The 21,908-nt window shown below is 41.0% G+C and overlaps 1 protein-coding gene across 1 annotated transcript in view; it reads left to right on the top strand.

Moving 5' to 3' along the window:
• The window catches only part of KIF26B (kinesin family member 26B), a 275,199-nt gene extending 255,313 nt beyond the window's left edge, over positions 1 to 19,886 (top strand). Inside the window, exons 13-15 of the mRNA XM_030236166.2 lie at positions 11,171 to 11,373; positions 12,371 to 12,521; positions 14,060 to 19,886. Of these exons, the coding sequence (XP_030092026.2) occupies positions 11,171 to 11,373; positions 12,371 to 12,521; positions 14,060 to 14,208 (503 nt within the window). The 3' untranslated portion in view covers positions 14,209 to 19,886. The remainder of the gene's footprint in view (positions 1 to 11,170; positions 11,374 to 12,370; positions 12,522 to 14,059) is intronic.
• The last annotated feature ends 2,022 nt before the right edge of the window (positions 19,887 to 21,908 follow it).

The raw sequence follows: 21,908 nt of genomic DNA, 5'->3' as shown, positions 1-21,908 counted from the left end.
TTTAGATGGAAAAGTTTATCAATTTCCGTGAAAAAACCAGGCAGGTGTGCAGATGAGGGAACAGAGTAGATACTAGAGAATGTCCCCCTTACTCCCCCAAGGGAGATATTTTAGAAAAAACTCTGAGAAAACTTCAGGCAGAGCCTCTGGATTCTTTAGACTCCAGAGTTCATCCCCAAACTGAACACTAGAGGACCAATATTTGCTTACTCTGCTCACAAACCTGCTTGTTTCATTTCACTTCTCTCTGCTTTGATAGGACATTGGAGGCTGGGCAAGGCTGGAAATATGAGCGACAAAAGCATTTGCGGTGTTCTAATTACAGACTCTCTTCATATGTGTGTGTTGTATTTTATACCAGGGTTGTATTTGGCTCACAGATTTGGCTTTTGATAACCCCTGTGCAGGACTAGATTTTGTGTCAGTGGTCATGAAAAGGGAGTTGTGAAGGAGAGATCTGTTTGAGACTCAGCTTTAAGATTGTTCTTGTAGCAGTCTGGAGGACACACCAGAAAAGAAGAGGCCTTGAGCCTGCCTGGTAGAAAACTGACAATGGTTTGTCATACAGTGCAGATATGCAAAATTATCTAGTGATGGGGTGAGAATGAACCTTTCATTTAGAGGGAACATGAGGAGTCCTAGCTTTACTGCTTTTTCACTGCAATAATGTAACATTTGACCTGGCTTTTTCTCCAAATACATATTTTTTTAGGCTGGTCAAGAAATTAATCTCTTTATTCTAATTGCGGGTGTGAGGTGGTTTCTCTCTCCTTAGTCAGCAACATTGCAATTATCTGTCTGATGCTGGACACGAATCTCTAGGGTGGAGGGTTTTCAGTGAAGGGCCTGTCTGTGTCTTTGGAAATTGCCTGCCCCAGTGGACTCAGCATAGCCTGGCACATTGACCTCCCTTAAAGTAATTTACAAAGCTTCTCTCCTAATTCAGCATGTCACCTGCTGTGGAGAGATTCTCAGTGCATCATCTCTGATACTTTTGAGAATGATTCCCTATATCAGCAAGTAATTCCTGTATTGTTTGGAATGACTTGTGTATAAGTGCAACCAGAGGTTTTATGGAAATTAAAAACTCAATTTTTACCACCTTCCCTATTTCCAGCAGAAAACGACTGCCCAGAAATTAATCAGGCTTCACTTTCCTATAACCCAGCTCCTGTTTGCATTTGGTCTGGCAGTAGTGAAATCATAATTCTGTTTTGATGTGTTTGATAATAGTATAATTTTTCACATGTCAGCAGATTTATGATGGCATAAAACCAGGATTATTACTTCAATGCAGGAGAACATGAAGGAGGAGTTAAGGTATAAGGGAGAATAGAGCTGTTTGCAAAGGTATTTTCATTGTATAATGAAAAAATGAGAAGTTTTGTAATCTTTCATCATCTGTAGCATCTCCTTTCTTATAGTGTGAGTGTTATCTCTTAAGGAACACTTTTAAATGAAAAAACTGGCACACAAAGGTTCTGAGATCTTAAAAGGCAGATATTATTTTAATACAAAGTGTCAAGAGCATTGGACCTTTCCTGATTTGCGGTCACAGATCCACTGTGCTGTAATGGATATGGCACTATAGATATGCTCATTTCAGGTCAGGCAACCTTGTCCACTTTATTTATGATTATTATTAACAGAAATGCTAGCTGTCAGACACAATCAACATGAATCAGCCCAAGGCCCCTGTAAAAGGAGCTATAAGGAGTCTTTAAGAGAATCACCAGAAGATCTCACAATTACTTTTGAAGTTCTGACACATTGGAGAGACATCATTTTTCCTTGAGATTAAGATCTTGTCTTTCAGTGCTCTTAAGTGCATTATTTGTATGTGTAGGTGCTTCTGCCCTGAATGTCATACATGAAGCATCAGACCTACCCTGACAGCTTTTGAAGGATAAAGCTAGTTCATATCCTTCACTGTTAGCCTTAGGTTAATTTTTGGGCTCTGCCTGGGTACCTGTACAGTTCACAGACAGTGCAGTACAAAACTGTGTATGTACAAAATTAGAAGAAAATAGTAATGAAAAAAATTCCTTTTGCATTCTGGTACCTATTGAAAAATCATGTGTTTGCCTCATGAAGCACATAAGCCTTTCCCCTGCAGCTAACCTATGCATTTAATAAATATTCCCATTTTTCTAATATCTAACATTGGTTCTGTAACATCATGTCAGCATATATTGGCCCAAAGTGACTGCTTGTGACAGAAACAAAGCTATTTAGCCCAGATCTATGGTTGTACATTTCTAAGCTTTGTATAGCTTCTCTTTAATCCACACTGTGGTGTAAGTATTATTCCAGACCCCATTTTAAGATGGAAAAATGAAGATGGATAGTGTTACTGACTTGCCCAATGCCCTCAGCCAAGTGAGAGCCAGATCCAAGGTTGAATTACAGGCACCCTCAACTCCTGACCTCAACCACACCTGACTTTGCCATACATCCTCCTCTGCCCTTGCTGAGCAATGAGAAACAGAGTTCCATTTGCTATTTTCTTTTTGTGGCAGACCCTTCTTCCTTCTTTGCCTGCAGTCATCTGTACAACTATGTTGTACTTGGATCTTTGTCCACTCCATTAGCCCTTCCCTGTAAGAAACAATTGGCATCTCAGCCATATTTTTGTCTCTGGCTCCAGCCTCCTCTGTCTTGGGTAGGCAGTGCTGTCTTGAGCACACTGAAGTGTTAGGGCATAGTTTGTACAGTTACCAGTTGCAGCAGTAATTTATTATTTTTTAACTCCTCAGAAATTCCAAGCGTGGTGGCCCAGTGCCACTCTATGGAAAGGCAGTGATAAAGATGCTTTTATAAAACATACTCCTGTATGTGATCAGGAAGTGCATTCTGGTTGAACTTTAGTTTTACCAAAGCTCCATTTGTATCCCAGGGGTGCAACAGATATGAGAGGGAGGCAGGCAGGGCAGCAAATTAGGGCTTGCAAGATCTGTGTTGTATTCTCTGGTGTGCTGCTGGTTCGCTGTATCACCTTGGGCAACTCATGTAATTTCTGTGTTCTCTTGTTACCAGCTCATAAAAGTAGATAATGCTGGTACAAAAAAAAAGTAATAGCAAGGTCCTTGGATCAAAAGTGTTATCTACCTGCCTTTTGCTCTTCTGGTTTGATTTTAGCATCTTTTATTGAGTTTGGATGTATGTGGGCATTGCCTTAAAATAATTCTCAATGCAAAACATGACTGGATGACTTCAGAGATGGAGCCTTGGTGTTAACTCTGGGTCTCACCCACTGTGAGGTAATAGCAGAGGAAGAGTCCAGGCTCTAATAAGGTTTATCCAGTAAAGCCAAGTCCTGTTTGCATTTTCATGTTACATCCATAAATGTGTTGTTTCCAGATTTTTCTGCCCTCTCCTACATATATTTACACGTTCCTGTCCCTTACAGTGTTTCAATAGTCTGTAAGGAAACCTCCTTCCCTGGGAACAACAGAACAGGAGACATTCTGAGATAATTCATCATAAACAAGGCATCTTATGGAGATTACACTGATCTTCCTGAAGCTGTTTTCTTTCCTGTTCCCTATGAGATAGGGTTGGATACCTAAGAAAGTCCCCATCCTATGTAACACTGAGTTAGACCTACAGGCTTCAGTCTGTCATGTCTGCAGCCCTCTGTTGAGATAGGACAGACTTCTGCTAAGGAGGGTATCCCTTTGACTCCTCTAGTTTTGAGGCTTTTTGGGGCTGAGAATGAGTTTGGAGCTTTGCTGGTGCTGGGGCTTCTGCCAGCAGCAGGGTGAAACACTGAGGGCAGTGATCTGTGGCCCAAGCAGGGCTGGGGGAGCAGCAGGTGAGCAGTGGCCATTGTGTGCTGGTGGGGACCCCTGCCTTGCAGCTGGTGTGCACAGGCCCTCTCCTGGGACTGGGGCATGAGAAAAAGATGTGAGACAGAAGGAGGGAGCTCAAAGACATCAGACTTTGGGTATAAAGTCCTTCTCAGTAATGCACTTCCCAGTTCGGTCAGTCAGGGCCACCGATACTTAACATTTTCCTGGATGTTAAGTATCAGTGAACATCAGAAAACAAAAACCTAAGAGGTATTATTGACAGCCAGGCCAAGTAGAAACAAGACTGGGGGAAAATCAAGGTTTCCAGAGGTTGAATTCCTGAAGTTTAAAGCAATGCCCTGAGCTGGAGCTGCATATCTCAGAATCTGGAAAATCCTGCATTTGTCAGTCCAGGATAGGATTTGTGTGTGTGTGTGTGTGTGTGTGTGTGCGTGTGTGCTTGTGCACGTGTCTTTCATCTTCTTTGCATGGGGAACTCTCTGACTGCAGATAATTAAAGATTCCTGCTGCAGCATTTGATGACATTCATAGTAAAGTTTCATGACTCCTTGCAGCTCTTTCTTGGTACTAATTTTCAACACCAAAGAGCAAATTGCTACAGGATTTTAAATACTTTAATAAGAAGACAGACTGTTAAGGCATGACTAATTATCTACAGTTGGCCTCCTTTTTCCTCATGCTAGTATGCTCTGGTTTCACTGATGGAATGGTTTTAAAGATGGAGATTTAGAGGTCCCTGGAAAACCCTGAAAGCTCTGTATTTGAACTTATTTACTCTCTGGAAGCACTTAGCTCCTTCTATGAAAGCAGCAGAAAAAGTCAGAGGCTGAATCTATGGACTGTAAATTATGAAAGTCTGTCTCCAACCAATATTGCAAAGCATCACATTTTGAAACATGGCCAAAATGATAATGACGAAACAAAACACCAACAAAGAGAGTCTGAGCTTTTCTTGTTGAATCCAAGTGAAAAGGAATTTGATTGGGTTTAGACTGCCTAAGGCAGTCTAAGACAGTGTGGGGAGCTGAAAATTGCCCTTTGTATCAGAAAGCTGTAGGGCACCTCCAGCACTTCTACTTTAACTTGCTTACAAGTGATGGTAGCTAATTGATATCCTGTACTGTGCTTTTACCATGACAAAGGATGTTTAGAATTATAAGAGTAAATGCTGTTTGCATGCAGGTGACCACTTCATGCATGTGACTTGCTGACTGGACAGCCCTGGGGCGGATAGAGGGAGGGGAAATGCAGACTTCAGCTCCAATTTTTTTTTTTTGTTCATTAAAACAACAGCATTGATTTTCCCAGGTCAAAGCCAGGCCATTTCATGCAGCAAATCTGTGTTGAAAGGGATCAGAGTAATCATTTTTTACACGCTTGACTACTGCATGCCAGCACTGAGCTTTGAGCCACATGAACATAGGAATGATTTAATAGAGGAAGTGGCAGCAGGCTATTGTGCACGGTGAAGGCTCCATGTACCATGCATGACTGACTCGCACACCATTAGGCTGGGTGTAAATAAAACCTGCTCCTGACACTGCCACAGAACTGACTCACTGGAATGCCTCCACCACTGTCCTGGTGGGAGCTCATGTTCTGGCTTTAGAGCCCTTCCCCCTCCAGACTGTGCCTTTGCCATCCAAGTGACTGGAGCAGCTCTTCAATTCAGTACCATAGTAATAATAACCACCTTCTTAAATAATGCCACAATGCTGACAAATGCCTGCTAAACCAAAATCCAGCCTGAAGAGAGAGAAATGTTTAGAAGAGACTCTGGTTGGGTTTTTTTTTTTTTTTTTTTTTGCTAGGAATTGTGGGTGAAGTGCATCTTCCCTGGAGCATCTCCCAGATTACTTGTCAACCTGCCACACCACAGGAGGGCTGCTTTCTGATCTGGTTTCAGCAGTGCTCATTCACCAGCTCTAAACTGCCCTGAAAAGCTCCTTTAAAAATAAGACAGTAATTCAGAAAGCAAGGTTAAGGAATAAACTGGGTAGATAGAAAGGAACTGTGTTGATAGAAAAAAATTAAAAGTTGGATGTACATCAGCATATTCCTTATACCAGTACAGAAACAACATATCTAGTATGGGTGTGGATGGAATATTATAAACAAGCATTGCTTTATTCCAAGAAACAGGAAGCAGGTGATTTCTTGCCTCAAGTGTCCTCGTACTTCTTATCAATTCACAACAGTGGGCTTGCATATCTGTCAATACAGAATATAGCCTGAATTATTTTACAGTGAGATGGACACAGAAAATTTTCTTCTGAATAATAGCTCTTCTCAGTTTATCCAATTTCAGGTATTTGGGTGCAACATGGTCCTTTCTATGCAGTCTGTGTAATCTGAGTTGTGAGGATGAGTGATTGCTATTTGGATTTTCTGGCAGTATATTTTCTGGTTCTTTGGTGTTTGGAGTACTGACCTCATATGGGAACCCTAAATACCTCTGGTGAAATCCCCACATCATCAGAGGGGCCTTCCACTTGAAAACACTGGCAATGACTGCCTCTTCAGGAGGGGAACTGTGCACACTGTATGAAAATCCATGGAGTGAATAGCTGTGTGCTCTGCACTGGCAATAAAATGAGCTAGGAGGAAGGAGGTCAAAGGAAAGGGGAGGAGTTGGTTCAGTCATGGACAATTGACCATAAGGGCAGATCCCACTAGGAAATAAGAATGTGAGGCAAAGTCAGCATCACATTTTAGACTCAAACAGAGCAGGAGCCCTGTTGTCAGACAGTGAGGAGCAGCAGAGGAAAGAGGATAGATAATATCTGCTAGTAAGAGAAGCTTGATGCTACAGCTGACATTGGTGCTATTGCTGTTGGAGCCACAGAAGGAATAGCTTAGAGGTAGTGCTCTAGTTAGCCAGGTCTGGTTTTTGTAATTTCCTTGGACTGTCTGGTGAGAAAAACCAAAATGCTGAAGAACAGGTTCTGTACAGAAAGGCAATTTTGCATCTCATAACATTAAATGCTGTGGGGAATAGCTTTGGCTGCACATCCCGCCTTTGAGCACACAATATAAACTTCTGAAATGTTGTTATATCAAGTTCCCGTTTCATTTTCTGTTTGAAACACCTTGAAATTTCCAGGACAGCAGTTCTTTAGCATCCCATTTGGATGTATCCTGCTTTGAAGAGATACGCATCGCACTGTTTTTCATTAAGATTTTGTAATTGCAGTTTTTGCCTTTACCTTTTTCACAGAAAAGGTGCTCAATCTGGAATGTGTGCTAGGAAAGAAGCCTTAGGGGAACACTCCAAAATATATAAAACTTAAGCAAAACCAGACTTTTTGGAGCTTTTGCCCTGATCAAAACATAATTTATGAGCACACATCCTTTTGCAGTTTGGCAATTTTGCTGAGGTCACTGTGCCATTTTATCCTTAAAGTCACATTCATGTACCTTGGTCTGTATTTCTCACACCTTAAGGCTCCTCTGGGCTTACCTTGCTGAAATATGTTGTAGCTTCAGTGCCACTCTTCAGTCAGATCTACTTTCTGACTGATTCTACTTTCTGATTCTGATTTCTACACTGCATGCCCTCCCAGCTGTGCTACTCTTTATCTTAAGCTTAACCTGGCCAAACCTTAACCTATAGCTTAAGGTAGAGCAACAGATCTGTTGCAAAAGCAAATCTTATATCCTGTGTATTTTCATGACTATTTCACAGCCTGGTTATTCATACTCAAGCTAGGTTCAAGAGGGGTTATTCTGAGAGTGGGTAAATTCAAACTAAGTGAAAAACATATCCTTCAGGGCATTTAGCAAATAGTTTACATTTTGCTTTACATACTGCATGGTCATAAATGAACGTGAAGTTATTTTACCCTGTGTTCATCCTACTGTGTTTCTTTCAGATTGATTTTTGGTATAAATTTCTTTTTTTGAATGGAGGAATGAATTCTATTTACATGGTGGGTGGGTCAGCCAGTTTGCCAAGGTGCAGAGGTGGGGCAGAGGTGGGAGGGTGCAGAGATCTGCTCCTGTTGAGCTCCCTGGATGCCCACTTTCTTCATAAGTCATACATAGGGAACAGAGGAGTAGTGTGCTGTAATTCCCACAAAGCATGTTATTTATTATAGAGTCAAAATTTATGAGATCCTAACTTCATCAAGTGCACCCAATAAATTTGGGACTTCAGATGGATATTTTCTATATGAATGGAAAACTGCATTAATTTTAAAAATTTAATTGTTGTGTGTTGTTAGTGATGAGAAAGCTGCCGTCTGCTTTGTGATATTCACCCCAAGCTCTGCTTAGGCTGTATCTCCTTACTGATCCCAATTAGCGAAAGATAAAATAAAAACCAGAGACTAAATGGAGAGTGTCAGGAGCTTCCTGTCAAATGGCACCATTATTTTTTGTACTTTGGCTAATAAGCAGCCTATTAATCAGTGCATGTTTAGAACAAACTAGATCCACTTTTACCTTACTGGAGAGGAGGAAGAAGATATTTCACTTTAATTTCTCCTCAAAGCACTCTGTGCCTCAGATAAATCATCCTGAGTCAGCATTCAAGGTGCAGATAAACAGACATCTCTCTTTTTCCTTCTCCTCTGTGTCTCACACAGCTGTACCCCCTGGAAGCCCGTGCAGGTCACCTGTGTCCCAGAGGAGCCCTTGGGCAGAGGGTGACAAGGAGGCTGTGTGAGGCAGCTCTGCCCTGCTGCATTGCTCCAGTGCACCGTGAGCTGCAGCCTGTCCTGCTGTCATAACTCACAGGCAACCCAGACACAAGCTCTGGCTAGAAAAACACAATGAGTTAATGTCTCCTGCCACTGCTGCACTCTCAGCTGTCCCTCTCCCAAGGGCCAAGTGCTATTAAATGAAGCCTCAGGTGGGAGCCCTCCTTCTACACTGCAGGCTTCTGCTTCCCATTGAGCGAAATGGATACGAATGGGAACAAAATGCAAAAAAGATTCCCATCACTCCTCTAGTTCATACCCCAGCAATCTCTTTTGCTTTGCTCAAAGTAGGACCCTTTTGCTGTTCTTGTGGCAAGGTGCATTGGAGCTATCCACCTGCATTTCTAGAGAGTCTTAGACTTGGACTTTGACTCTGGCTGGAGACAAAGTTTTTCCAGTGGGGTGGTTTAAAAGTTCTTCATTACACAAGAAGGTGGTTTTAGCAGCCACAGTAGGGAAAAGAGGAAGAAATTCAAACATCAAGGAAAAAGGCACTTAGTTGTAATCCAGCCATGCATGGAGATCTGGGCAGAAGGAATTTCCAGTCTGCTCAGCTGCTTCCTTGAAATGCTAGAGCTAGTCTTAAGGTATGTCAGGAAAGGAGATGTGACCATTACTGTGGGGCAGAAAGAAAAAATAATTACCAGCACTGGGTGCATTAAACAGAAGGTCAGATCTGATGCTTATTGATATCGCTGGCTCTAAAAGCTGTCAAACAGCAAAGAGATTGTATTTACACTCAGACAAAACTTGAGAAACTGCTTCTGTAAGACACCATGGCCAAAAGCCTCAAAAGTATTAAAAAACTTATTTAATGCCTGAATCCTTTTGATCTTGAGTGACACTAGGATGATACTCAGGGCTCTTCCCATCTAAGCAAGTGGAGGACTTGTTTCCCAGGAGGGACTGAGACTATTTCAGGATCTCTCCCTGCATGTAATAAAATTTAATAGTCCACCACGCTCTCTCACCTCCCTTCAAGTGTGCAGCTGCTCCCAGCATTTGGTCACTCTTTCTTTCTAAGGGTGACAGGAGTCACCCTTAGAATCACAGTTTGTTGGGATCTTCCCAAACTGTCTGTCTTCTTGCTGTCAGGTTTTGGCTATGGTAATGGGTCAGCTCTTGCTTTTCCTTTTATCAAGATCTGACTCTTCTCTTGATCAGGCAGTTTAATCTAGAGATTAACTGAAATGCATTCAAGGTAAGGGAATGCTGACATTGTCTTCCAGTGACTGGTACCAGAGAACTAAAATAACTCCTGCTTGCTGGTATTTGTAAGGCTTCATTTGTTCTGGCATGAGTTTTTTGGCTGGGCTGCAGTTTGAGCAACAAACACAGCTATAATAAGTGTCATAGGATGGCAATCTCAGGTTGTTTGGTATGAAGGGGCCTTGTAGAGTTCCCTGTCTCCCCAGAACTCTGTCAATCAGCTCTGGCTGTGCTCTGTTTCTCCTGCATTGGGTTATCTCAGATGTATCCAAATAAAAGCTCTGTAGACTAGGCTTTCCAATAGATCATTCTCATCCATTTTAAAGCTAGAATTCCTTGTTAATTACTTGTCTCTAACACAGACCTACTGGTTTCTAGCACAGATTATTGTACTCAGAAATCATGGGATAAGATGTGACTAGTTCTTAGGACAGAAACAGACTCCCATGAATGAAACTAAGCAATACTTTCTTACTTGAAAATACAAAAATTAGGCAATCAATAGATATTTTGGCATTTTTTTAGCTTTTATTGAAGCACCAAGTTGACAGACATGTTGAAACTACTTACATTCAAGTCTCAATAAATGTAATGTGGGAAATTCCTAGAAATTATTTTATCTTTTTTAAAATTAAATCTGCATGATCATTCAGCATCTCTTCCCTGCTGGCTGGCATCACTTATGTAATTGTAGCCAAGAAAACCAGTTAATAGTTTCATTCAAACTTGCTGGCTCCAGCTTTTGTTTTTGGCTTCTCCTATCCTTTTTATTCCTGCTGTGTCTTAGGGAAGACCCACTGTCAGCTACAAAACTTTTAGAGTTCTTTTTGTTTTTTCCAACCACGCCATTCCTCTGATTGTACTAAACCAAGCAAGGAAATGCAGCCTGTTGATTTTGTGTGTGTGTGTGTGTGTTTTTGCTCATTTTCCCAACAAACCACTGCCATTACACCAGGGACATACATTTTTTTCCTCCTTGCTCTACTGTAGGCCCTGACTTGGTATCTTATGTGGCAGGCACTTTGCAGAGGCTGGCTAATGCTTGTCCTTTGACTGCAAGGGTCAGTAGCTGTAAAGAGATGGGAAAGCCCATCTTTTCCCCTGGGAAAGCCAGGCTGGAGCAGTTCCATCCTGCTGGCTTGGGTCCTTCACTGGCTCACCTGTATGTGCTGAGACCTAATCAATGGGGAGCAGACACAGGCTCTGTCAGCTTCAGGGGATGTGTGCCCTCTGAGTGCCAGATCCTGGAGTCAGGCACCTAGGAGCACTGAGGGTGCCACTCATGGAGGGTGGGCTCTGCACATTGCAGCTGCAGCTCCTGTGGCCTCCCTGGGTTTTCCTTCCATTTTCTTCTGTGTCCGAGAGGGCCAGACATACATCATTTGTACTGCAATGGAAAGGAGAAGCAATAGCTGTGCTAACATGCAGTGGCACTTTCTCCATTGGCAGGTTCACAGAGGAGGAGGCTTATTCCAGCTTTATCCCTTGACGCTGCCTCCCCAGCAAGGAAGCCTGCCAACAGCCCCGGGGTGCGCTGGGTGGATGGGCCGCTGCGGAGCGGGCAGAGGGGGCTGGGGGAGCCCTTTGAGATCAAAGTCTATGAGATAGATGATGTGGAGAGGCTCCAGCGACGGCGAGGTGGGGACAGCAAGGTGAGTGCCATCCGTGTCATCTCCTGGTGGGTGTGAATTGCAAAGGTCAGCACTTAAAACATACGACTGGGAGGAGTATCTGAGTTAAGTGTTTTAGAGTAATGACGGATTATAGACTTCGTTATTATTTTAAGGCATTTTTTCTTCCTAGCCTCTGACACTTGTTGAAGCTGTTTGTGATGTTTGGAGAAACTTGCTGGAGCGAGGTTTCCACTGCACTTCACCCACAGCAGATTTGTTTACAGAGGAGATTGTGAAATAGAGTTGAGACCTTCACATAGGCTTGGATGAGGACAGTTCTGTTATTGGAATTGTTTCCACACTAGCGAGGGTAGCACAGGCCTCAGATGGTTTCATTTGCTGCGCGTCTTCGTGGCTGCCACCCCTCAGAAGTCATGTGAGGCCAGGCTGGCTGTCTCCAGCACTGCACCTCATGCTGTTACTGTGCTCCAGAGCTTTACAGAAAATATATCTTCTTTATTAATGACTATGAATTGCTAGAGCTTTTTATAACATACTCCCTTTGTTTAAGGATGTTTCAAATTTGATATTGCTACCAGTTCTCTTATTTTAAAATATGACTAATGCATTACTTATGCACCAAGCACAGGGGTGTATTTAGGCTTTCAATACAGCAAGCAATGGATTTTCTGCTCCCAAGAGCTTAGATTTTCTTAGCCAAACTGTGGTGAAAAAAAAAGAAATGTTTTCCTACAGTTAATCTAATTTCAAGATGCTGCCTGGTATTAATTATTATGGTTTATTATTAACTACCATTACAAAGTCTCCAAAGCTCACTGATGGAAAACATGAAAACCAAACAAAAGCAATAAAAATAAAGCAGATGATGGATGATTTCATGCAGTGATTCATAAGCTTCCAGAATAAATGGCTCATTGTCAGTATTATTGATTGGGAGATCATTTCACTGAATGGACCTGGGCATTTCTTCTCCTCTTCACCTATTCTTTCCCTGCTTCTTTTTCCTGGCTGGCAGGAGGTGATATGTTTCAATGCCAAGCTGAAAATCCTGGAGCATCGCCAGCAGAGAATCGCTGAGGTCAAGGCCAAGTATGAGTGGTTAATGAGAGAACTGGAGGTGACCAAACAGTACCTGATGCTGGATCCTAATAAGTGGCTCAGTGAATGTAAGAGCATTGTTTTATTGCCTGAACCCATAGGTTTCCTTTGGTTTATTTAATAGGGTAGATGGAAGGAAGCAGAAATGTCTGGTAAGAGTGAGATGTAAGCTACTGTTTGGAAACTAAAATGAACCAACATAGGACCTGAGGGCAAGCTTTAGATTGATTGTCTTTCAAGAACTAGTTTCTATAACTCTTATTAAATGTTAACAGTAGAACTGAACAATCCTTTTTGCCTGAGAGCTGAAGGTTGAAATGGTACAGTATTCTAGTGGTGGATGTTGCCACTGGTAGATTAACGTTCACGTGTCTCAGTCCACAGCTCCTGAAAATGAGATTTTTTCTTTTGGCCTCAGATCACTCAAACATATGAGCAATATTATAAATCTGCTCTTCTACCACAAAATAACACTGTGGAGCAAACTTGTCCCTTGGCAGCAGTGGGCTTACATGAAATGAAATGAAATTTGGCCCATTTTTATAATTATAGATGTGTAAAGTTCAGAGAGCTTAAATGGCATTCGCATTCAAATAGAAGGAGGACCTCATCAGCTCTAAGGAAAAAACCATAAAGAGTACTGCAGTACTTATACAACAGTTTTTAGTATTAGCAAGCAGATAAGTTCATATCAAAGCGTTCTAGAAAAAAACCCCAAAATGTGCTATAGTTTATTCAGGATAATTGCAAGTGGCAAAAGGAGGCTGGCTGATGTTTTTCCTTACAACATCCTAACTCTTCCTTTAACAGCTGCTTTAAGTTGACACCAGATTGGTACATTCTGCAAAACAACCACAGTATAGGTTTCAGGAACACTATAAAGGAAGAGAGTTAAAAAGGACAATTTTAAAGGGAGAGAAAATTTGCTATGCACTGCTGTCCCCTTACTGTGTGATGCCTTTGTTTCTAATTCCAATGTGGTAAGTGCAGAAAGCCTGAAGGGTTGCAGAGACATCAGGAACCAGACATGATGGGCAGTGCTGTCTCAGACAATGTATCTCACACTTGGCTTCTGTGGAAGCTGCTGGGCACTTGTGTTGATGTGTGTGCCTTCCTTTGCCTTGCTGGAGTGGTCTAGTGGGAATCACATGGAAAAGGGAGAGGAGTGAGGAACAAGAAGCCTAGAGGTTTGTTTTAAATTTCAAGTTCTGAATTCAACAAAGGGACTGCCCTCCCAGGAGAGAGCAGCTATTTAAAGCTCCTTCTGGTCACCAGAATGTGTGAGAAAGTACGTGCTTAGTATTCAACAAATGCTGGAGGATGATGGAGCACGGCAAAGGCATCTGCAGTTCTGGTGAGGATGGCAGAGCAGATCGCTCCAGAAAGCATCCAATGCAACTGAAGTGTATCTTTCACTGTGGGCAAGCTGCTGTGTCATTTTAATAATCATTAAACAGAAAAGGCACCTTTTAAAGACAATGGCAAGCCAGAAGTGATGTTGTATATAGTACTGATGAGTTTGAAGACTTGAATTAGCTCTGATTCTCCCACCAGTCATCACTAAGTCTGGTCTACTTTTTCTATCTGTGTATTTTCTTTCTCACAGTTGATCTGGAGCAGGTATTTGAGCTGGATTCTCTGGAATACTTGGAGGCCCTGGAATGTGTGACTGAGCGTTTGGAAAACCGTGTCAACTTCTGCAAGGCCCATCTCATGATGATCACCTGTTTTGACATCACCTCTAGACGCCGATAAAGGATGAACCTCAAGAGAATTTCAATGCACATCTCTGCCATCCTCCTTTTCCCTTCCTAACAGCATCCCAAAGACAAAAGAATGAGGATGAAGGTTGGAGTCAAGTCTCAGCTGTGTGTATGAGAGATTTGCTATACTATACAGTGGAGTAGTATTAAAAAACGAACAGAACAAGCATGGAAAATGGAGATAGAAGGTTGTTGATACTCTTAGCCTAAAAGAGCACTTTGTGGAACCTTTTAAAGACATGTCTGTAAATAAGAACTGCTGGCAGAAGACGCTTCTTTCCCTGCATTAGCTGAGGAAGGAGGAAAGATGGTTGTGGGACTTCCATTGAGAGGTTCATTAAAAGAAAACCTATCCAGAAAAACTGTTCAAGTGCCTTGCAAATCTTTGTTATCCAAACATTTATGTTCATACTTTATTGTGTACAGATGGTGCTAGTCAAGAAAAGAAAAAGGAAAAAAAAAAAACAAATACACTTTTGAAATGTATTTACAGCTTGTTTTTCTCTTGGTGTTTTCTCCTATTTCAGACTTGCTGTTTCTAAGTAACTTGTGTTTGTAGAGATATTTCCTAATCAGTAAAACATATGAATAAATGTTAACTGTCTTTTCTTGTTACCAGAGTAAGGCCACTCAAAGAGAAATTCAGCTTTCCCAGATGACACAAACATATTTCTAGCAGAGAATAAGGTTTGTTTAAATGCTGTTCGGTACTCTCTTATATGCTGGAAAACACCATCATTTTCCCAGCCCATAGTTTTGCAGTGTATGAGAGAGAAGTGACATTACTGTGAAGTAAATATCTTTTCAATTTGATCCAACCCCCATAACTTGTTTTCTTATTCATATATGTTTCGCTTTGTACCGGCTGGAGTTATGAATGAGGAGGTACTTTTATCCTAACCCCTTTTCCTGGTGCTAATAACTTGTTGGAAAATTGTTCTCTAGGCTAAGGGTTCCCATGTTTATCAGTCCAAAAATGAGTAATTTGTTCTTTCTTGAGACTACAACTGATGACATTTAGCTTCACCTCTTTACAACATATACCACTGCCAGACATGTTTTGTCAGCTTCTGATCCCTGGCCCAGTGTGTCCATACTCACAGATGTACCTGAGGAGTGCAGGCTCTGCTCTGCTCAGCTCAGCACATCTGGAAAGAAAGCAAATGAGTAGATGCAGCATTTCAAGCGTGTTGGCTATGGCATCTTTACTAATCCTCAGTACCTGAAGCCATGGCAAAATTCACATTGACATCAGAAGGATAAGGGTCTGCACCTCCCTACACATCCAGTTATTCTACTAGTTGGCCTCTTTATCTACAAAAGAGTATGTGGGAAGGAACGTCCTTTGTATTTCATAAACAAACATGCAAAACTGCATTTTAATTACATACGAGCATGGAGAATTATTTTGTTGAATTAAGTTTCTTATTCCTCTATACTGAAACAAGCACATTCAGAAAATTTCCTTTCTCACATACATTTGTGCTACCTTCCTGTTGCTTATGAGGAAATAAGACTATTATTTAATATACTCAAAGTGCATCAATTAACTGCTGTACTTAACTGCAGCTCTTCTTTTACCTGCACCATTGCATCAATGCCGTCTTACAACATCCCAAGCAGGAAGTCCCAATGGTAAAATAATACTGGTAGATTTTCTAGTGGTTAGGTGAACAGAAAAGCTTTTCTAAAAAGCAGAAGTAACATTTGTATAGTTTTATTTTCTTTTAGTGCTCCACAGCTTGTAAAAATGAATCTTACTCACTCTGTTGCCTTTGTCACTGGATTTTGTAGAAAATTCTACTTATAATCTACAGGATTATTTGGAAAGGAAAAAAGGTCCTGTGTGAAAGCCACTTTCTAGTCTGTTCCACAGCAATTTCCTATCATGAAATGTATATTCTAAGTATTAAAGACATATCCCTTTCTCTCTCAAAGAAAAATACCCCAACCAACTCTGAAAATCCCCCCCAAAAAATACAATTTATTTGGCTTTCTTCTCTTTATAGCAATTTCAGTAGCAGTTACTGTGTATTGGTTCTTTGGAGGCCATCTCTTCTCTGCAGGGCCCCATGGATTGAGTACAGTTGCAGAGAGCCAAGGAAATCATCCCTGCACACAGTCCCTGAGTTACACAGGAGTGGTGATATTTCCATAAACCAAGTGGACACATTTTGGAGCTATTATAAAATACCTATTGCATGTAATATTCCTCACCCACAGTAACTCAATTATTCATTGATGCTTAATTTGGTACTTCTGTAGCTTAGGAAGCATAGCAAAAAGCATGTGTACCTAGCCATTGTTTTAAAGAGGAAGAGCATATGTTCACCCTGTTTATCACAATGGACAAAAATTGATCCCTGAAACCAAGCTGATTACCTCAGGGATGAATTCAGCATACTAAAAAATATGTACTAATTGAGCAGGACTGCAATACTTACAAATATTTTATTTCTGTGGACCTAATTAGAGTAGCCATTAACTCCCATAATATACTAGTATTCATATTCTAAAATCAATTTGCATTCTTGACTTTCTGTCATTTCATTTCAGAATTTGCCACTATGTTTTTAAGAATTGTGATGGCTTAATACAAAAAAAGGAATGGAAAAATTAATGGAGATTTGACATGATAAAACATTGTCTTCTTGAAAACAGCTTTTTACTTCAAAATTTATATTACTGTAACTCAAGTATTTGCAAAACACATAGAGCATTCAGGACTTCATTATGAAAGTTCAGTTTGCAGTAGCCAGCATTTTAGAGAAGATACATACACTTCTGCAAGTCACCCAGGAAGCCCCATTCTTTAAGGCATTGCCAGCATAATGCTGCTTTTATGCTGATTTTTTAAAAGGCATCATGTAGCCCAAAATACACAAGAGCAACATGAATGTAATGCCTAATCATTTTCACATTCAGAAATCAATCTTATTTCCCTGGGACAGCTTTAGCAGGAAACAGCAGTGTTAATGTAATTAGGTTTGAAGGTTAATGCATTGTTCGCACGCGTCACAGGAGATCGCAGCTCTTCATTGCCGGGCTGTGAGAGGACTGTGGAACACCAGCACTGCTCCACGTCCCCTCCGGCACCTGGGGGCGCTTCCTGGGAACTGCTGCTCCTGCCATCCATGAACCTTATCCATACAAGGGACAGGAGTTGCTCTATAGCCATAAATTCAAGCGTAACTATAGGCTGGAGACTTCGTCTGTGCTTAGGGTGATTCAGACACCCTTCTTTTCTGTGTCAGCTCTCACAGCAGGCAGAAGCTGCTCTGGCTCCGGGAGCTGGCTCAATTTGTGCTCTGAATGGTGTGGGAGAGCCCTAATTCCTGGTGCATTTGTCACACGTCTTTCTTTTGCCATGCATGCCTTCCATTTGCCTCAAAACAATTCCTTGTCAATTCATTCAGATCTAAGTAATCCAAAGCATTACTTTACAGAAGGACAGAGAAGGAAACTAATCCTCTCCTTTCTTAGGTTTTCTTCTCATCTCACCTACTCTGATAGAACTGAGGCACAGCTGCATCAGGAATCAGAAGAGTTATTACAAAGTAAACCCAGTTGTGAGGAAAATTCATCCACCTGCCATTTTTGGGGGTATTTACTGTTAGTTATATAGTAGAAGATCATGCTACTCTTATGTATTTAACCCTCTCTCATTTTGTGTAGGGCCACACAGGGCTTTTGCTGAACATCTGTCTTCGATCCAGTCTATGAAGACCCACTGCCATAAATCCTAGCTTCTGAAACTTGCAGGTCCATGAAATAGCAGCTGGCACAAAGCAATGGCATGATTCTCTGACATGATTCTTAGTGAAAGCTGCACAGAATTTACAAAAAGGGATCAAAGATACACACTGGCATTTTTTCTTTTATGTCTAAATGTGGCAATTATAGAGGCTGAAAGCTGGGAGTGATGCTGGGAGTAATACATACCAAATCCCATGTTTGCTCACAGAAAAGTCTGTCTTGAAGTATGGGTTTTATTTCTCCATTTTTTTTCATTTATCTCAATAATATGGCTGGTCTTAAAACAGGGACCTGTGGCATGGAATTCAAATGTGATGACAGCTGAAAAATACAGACTGTTTTACAAAAATCACCATTTACAAATGCTTGTGATTTTGCTGTATCATTTTTAATGAGCTAAAAATCCTTGTAGAAACAAAAGTTGTACATGCACCAATAAATACACATGCACACAGCCTTGCACATTGCTGAGGGGAAGTGGCAGAGCTGTTCACAGGTGGCAACTCCACCACTCCCCTTCCCTCCTCCAAGGAGAGCCTGCTGACAAATCCTTTCCCTTTGCACTCACCTGGGTGAAGTTAAATTATGCCACACTATAGGGAAAGCTTATGCTTGAAAGTCTTTCAAGGGCTTCTTTAAAAGGTTTTTTTCTTACCCAGGTTCTTCTGTAGCCAAATTGCTGCAGTTCCCATGTAGAACCTGTCAAAGCCTCTAAAAGTATTCCAGATGAACTACTCTATATTTCAGAGTGTCATGAAATTACAGCAAGATATTTCATAATCTCAGCTGTTTAACACAACAATTTCTGCATATGCTTGAGGCACACAGCATAGCTACATCAACTAAGAGCGTGGACTCTTGGTGGTCTGTGAAGTTTCCTGTCTAGTCCTAACAGAGTTAAAATTGTAAATTGAAGCTTCTGCATTGCAGAAGCAAATTCAATTCTCCTAAGCCAGAGGGTGAGCAACTTCTGATGCCAGTTCATATGATGGGAAGGATGGCTGCACAGCATCAGGGATGCACCAGCTCACTGCAGAGATCATTAAATACCAACAGGAGTGGATGATGACCACAGAGAGAGCCATTTCTTCTCAAATCCATCATGGATGGTGGCATACCTCGCTTAATCCTGGTACCCTCATGGTCTGTGTTTTGTAACTCCACAGGCTTTTGCATTGGCAACACACAGCAGTTTTTGAAGACACAAGGCTGGCTGTTGCTAGCTATCCTAAGATTTGTAAGAGGTTTCCAAACAACCACAGCAAACAAAACTGTGAATGATTTGTCAATGCAAAGTTAATAATCTCTCTCTCTCTCTTGCATTTATTGTGCGCTCATCCCAGGGTTATCTGAGCTTCCATACCTGTTCCTGGAAATAATAAACCATTTTATTATTGTCTTTATCTTTTCTTCTTTCTCCTTCTCAAGTAACCTTTCAAAACAAACACACACAAAAAATTCCCTTGGAAATGTAGCACCCTTTTGCCACCAAAATCATGAACAGCAGTCTCGTGCTCACTTATGCAAACTTTTGAAGCTCACAAAGGGCATGATGATTCTGCAAAGAATGGAGGTGCTGAAAGTAGCTGAAATAGTAGCATTCAGTAGCATTCAGCTATAGTATTTCAAACAAACTACCTTCAAACCCTCCTGGACAGGAAATAAAACACAACCCAAACCATCTTACTTTGAGTGGTCCTACTTAAGTATTGAGCAAACTTTATAATAATGGTAATAAATTGGTGCTTGAGGCAGTTTCAGCTATATTACATATTCTCTATATACTATAGATATGGATGTATTCACCCTCTTTATTGTATATGTATGTGTGTGAGTATTTACATGTAGCACACATACATATATGTTTTATGTATGCATAGATACTAACATTTCTACATTTTACTTCTTTCCCACCCATAGCTGAAACTGCTGGTTACTAACATCCACATCCACATCATATTCTATGTATGAAGGATATAATTTATTTGTAAACTCAGGATGTTCTTGTTTTATAGAGTTGCTTGTATTTTATAATTTATTTACACATCATGGTTGGAAATGCTTATCTAAGTGCTATGCATTGAAGTGTATGTTTGTTAAATCCATTTCACTCTGTCCATGGCTATGTTCTTTCTCATAATAACAGTGGTAAAAATAGGGCTAAGGAGGAGAGAAACTGATAGATGTAGTACTTATTCTGGTCCCATCATTGGGCAGTTCCAGGAGAGTATGTATCAGTAGTGTATATATATATATATATATATATATATATATATATATATATATATATATATATATATAGCCAACTAAATTTTATGGGGAAAAAGGAGAAAGAACAGCATGAGGACAAGTTCAAAATGTGGAAAGTCACAGCCATTTCCAAGTTCGTCAACAAATGCATTGAACCTTTTGCCATTAAAATTGTAAAGTTTATTGTTTGCTGGCTAAAAAATATCCCTTTTGTGGTATTTGAGGTGTGAAACATTGTCAAAAATATGATGTCTGGAAAAAAATCAAACTATAGTGGCATTAAATGTTTACTTTTATCTTACCAATACATCTGCCTCCTCCTCCTGACTCTTTCACTTTAGATAAGAGCATTTCATGGCATTTCATACTGGAGAATGCTTTTGACCCACAAGAGGATGTGGTGTCATAACAGTAAGAGTGAACAAGAGAGCAAGAACAAACCCGAAAATAAAATTACCAAAGGGGTTCTATCAAGCAAGTATTGCTGAGAAGCAAATTCACCAGAAAACAGTAAGGAATTGCAGGGTTTGGTACCAATGACAAAAATACTGCAAGCAAGCAGAGCAGCATTACCTTGCCTGCTGCTGTCCAGAAGCACAAAGAAAACACAATCACAGACCTGAAATGGTCAGGCTTTTACAGAAGCTGGTTATGCATATACACAGGGATTGCTCTTTTGTATCTGTGAGCAGAGGAAAAATCTGAGACCAAACAAATAAAAAAGATGCATTCATAGGTATAAATGTTTATCATCTTTAGCAATTGTGCCACATTTCCCTTGGCCACTATGCAGGTAAGTAACACATGGGAGTGAAAAAAGAGTTTGTGTCCATTCCTCAAGACATCTTTCTCTCTAAGAGAGGCAGTGGTGGCAGGTGAAGCAGACCCCTGAGCTGCTGCACAATATCTGCTTGCCTTCAGCTCATGTTTGTGGCGTTCCCTGGTGATAATTAAGACAGCAGCTTGCTTGCAGGACAAAATGTGAACGAGCTCTCTGGGCAAATCTCACACGCCCACCAACACCTGGATAAGCCCTGATAAGGATGCTGAGCTCTTCCCATCAGAAGAAAACCACAAATCTTATTTCCTGTGGGAAAGATTTAAAAAAACCCAAATAATTCAAAACATCTTTTACATCATCTGCTGGCAGATGATTTTCTCATATTGCTTACTTTAGGAGAGACATGTTAGGGTGTTAGGCATTAAATATTTGGTTAACAGTTTGATGAGAATTTAATAAAGTCCTTTCTTCTATCTTATTATTACACAGCAGAGTGGCAGATCTAGCAGTGACAGTTGCAGGGAATGCAGCTGTTTATGGTGATCTCTTTTTAAGGAAAAATACTGTGATGGATACAGTGGCAAAGGCTGGAAAAGATGGTGGGGAGGAGACAGTCTCCTCCTTTCCCCTCTTAGAGCAGCAAGCCCTGTGCTACCTTAGCTGCTGCCCCAGGCCAGTGAATTTGCATGCTGTGCCTCTGCACAGTATCTGTAAATGAAGATAAACAGCCATTTATTTCGTCTGTGGGCTGTTCAGAATAGCTCTGATTTGCTCTAAAGAGCTAAAAGGCTTATTGCCTACTTTGGAGGTGATTTATCTTCATTGCTGTTATCATGCAGCCGCATCAGTATTAAGGAGCCCGAAGTGCCTTACAGAGACAAAACCAGAAAAATGGGTTAGTGCAA

This window comes from Serinus canaria, chromosome 3 (assembly GCF_022539315.1).
Source record: "Serinus canaria isolate serCan28SL12 chromosome 3, serCan2020, whole genome shotgun sequence".
In the NCBI taxonomy this organism is placed as follows: Eukaryota; Metazoa; Chordata; class Aves; order Passeriformes; family Fringillidae; genus Serinus; species Serinus canaria.
Note: the sequence above shows the minus strand (reverse complement) of the source record. Positions and strands in the feature narration are given on the sequence as shown.